This window comes from Hylobates moloch, unplaced genomic scaffold, assembly GCF_009828535.3.
Source record: "Hylobates moloch isolate HMO894 unplaced genomic scaffold, HMol_V3 SCAFFOLD_13072, whole genome shotgun sequence".
NCBI lineage: Eukaryota > Metazoa > Chordata > Mammalia > Primates > Hylobatidae > Hylobates > Hylobates moloch.
The window spans coordinates 1-1,656 of record NW_026665347.1 but is presented as its reverse complement, the minus strand read 5'-3'; the positions used below and the strand labels follow the sequence as shown (position 1 = coordinate 1,656).

General features: G+C 51.6%; 1 protein-coding gene across 1 annotated transcript; it reads left to right on the top strand.

Annotated features, from left to right (window-relative positions):
* Nucleotides 1-3: 3 nt before the first annotated feature.
* LOC131382827 (mucin-3A-like) lies at nt 4-1,653 on the top strand (the record flags this gene model as incomplete). Its single annotated transcript, XM_058435345.1, has 1 exon — nt 4-1,653. A coding segment is annotated over one exon (1,650 nt), but the record flags the coding sequence as incomplete, so codon positions are not given.
* Nucleotides 1,654-1,656: the final 3 nt, after the last annotated feature.

Genomic DNA, 1,656 nt, shown 5'->3' with positions numbered 1-1,656 from the left:
ACCACTGAGACCCAGTCATACAGTCCTCCCATCTTCACTTCTTTGATCACCACAACAGAGACCACCTCACACAGTACTCCCAGCTTCACTACTTCGATCACCACCACCGAGACCACCTCACAGAGTCTTCCAGGCTTCACTTTTTCAATCCCCACCACCGAGACCACCTCACACAGTCCTCCCAGCTTCACTTCCTCCAGTACCACCACTGAGACCTCTTCACGTAGTCCTCCTGCCTTCTCTTCTTCAATTGACAACGCGAAGACCACCTCAACCAGTCCTCCCAGATTCACCTCTGCGATCGCCACCACCAAGACCACCTCACGCAGTACTCCCAGGTTCACTTCTGCGATTGCCAGCACCAAGACCACTTCACAGAATACTCCCAGTTTGACTTCTCTCATCGCCACCACTGGGGCCAGCTCACACAATACCCTCAGCTTTAGTTCTTCAATCGCCACCACTGAGACAACCTCACACAGTACTGCTGGCTTCACTTCTTTGATCGCCACCAGTGAGACCACATCACACAATACTCCTGGCTTCACTTCTTCGATCGCCACCACCGAGACCACCTCACACAGTCCTCCCAGCTTCACTTCTTCAATCACCACCACGGAGACCACCTCACACAGTCCTCCCAGCTTCACTTCTTCAGTGACTACCACCGAAACCCCCTCACACAGTAATCCCAGCTTCACTTCTTTCATCACCACCATGGAGTCCACCTCACACAGTCCTCCCAGCTTCACTTCTGTGATCGCCACCACAAAGACCACCTCACACAGTACTCCCATCTTCACTTCTTCCATCACCACCCCTGAGACCACCTCACACAATCCTCCAGGCTTCACTTTTTCCATCCCCACCACCGAGACTACCTCACACAGTCCTCCCAGTTTCATTTCTTCGATCACTACCACTGAGACCCCCTCACACAGTAATCCCAGCTTCACATCTTTGATCACCACCACCGAGTCCACCTCACACAGTCCTCCGGGCTTCACTTCTGCGATTGCCACCACAGAGATCACCTCACACAGTACTCCCATTTTCACTTCTTCGATCGCCACCACCAAGAGCACCTCACACAGTACTCCCAGCTTCACTTCATCGATCACCAGCACCAAGACTATCTCACACAGTACTTCCAGCTTCAGTGCTTTGATCACCACCACGGAGACAACCTCACAGAGTTCTTCCAGCTCAAGTTCTTTGATCACCACCACAAAGTCCACCCCACACAATCCTCTGAGCTTCACTTCTGCGATCACCACCAAAGAGATCACCTCACACAGTACTCCCATTTTCACTTCTTCAATCACCACCACTGAGACCACATCCCACAATACTCCAAGTTTCACTTCTTTGGCCACCACCATCGAGGCCACATCCCACAGTATTTCCAGCTTGACTTCTTCAATCACTACAACTGGGACCACCTCACGCGGGACTCCCAGCTTCACTTCTTTAACCACAATCACCGAGTCCACATCCCACAGTACTACCAGCTTCACTACTTCAATCACCACCAGCTTCACTACTTCAATCACCACCACTGAGACCACCTCACACAGTACACCCAGCTTCACTTCTTCAATCACCACCACTGAGATTATCTCACATAGTACTCCCAGCTACACTTCTTCGATTGCC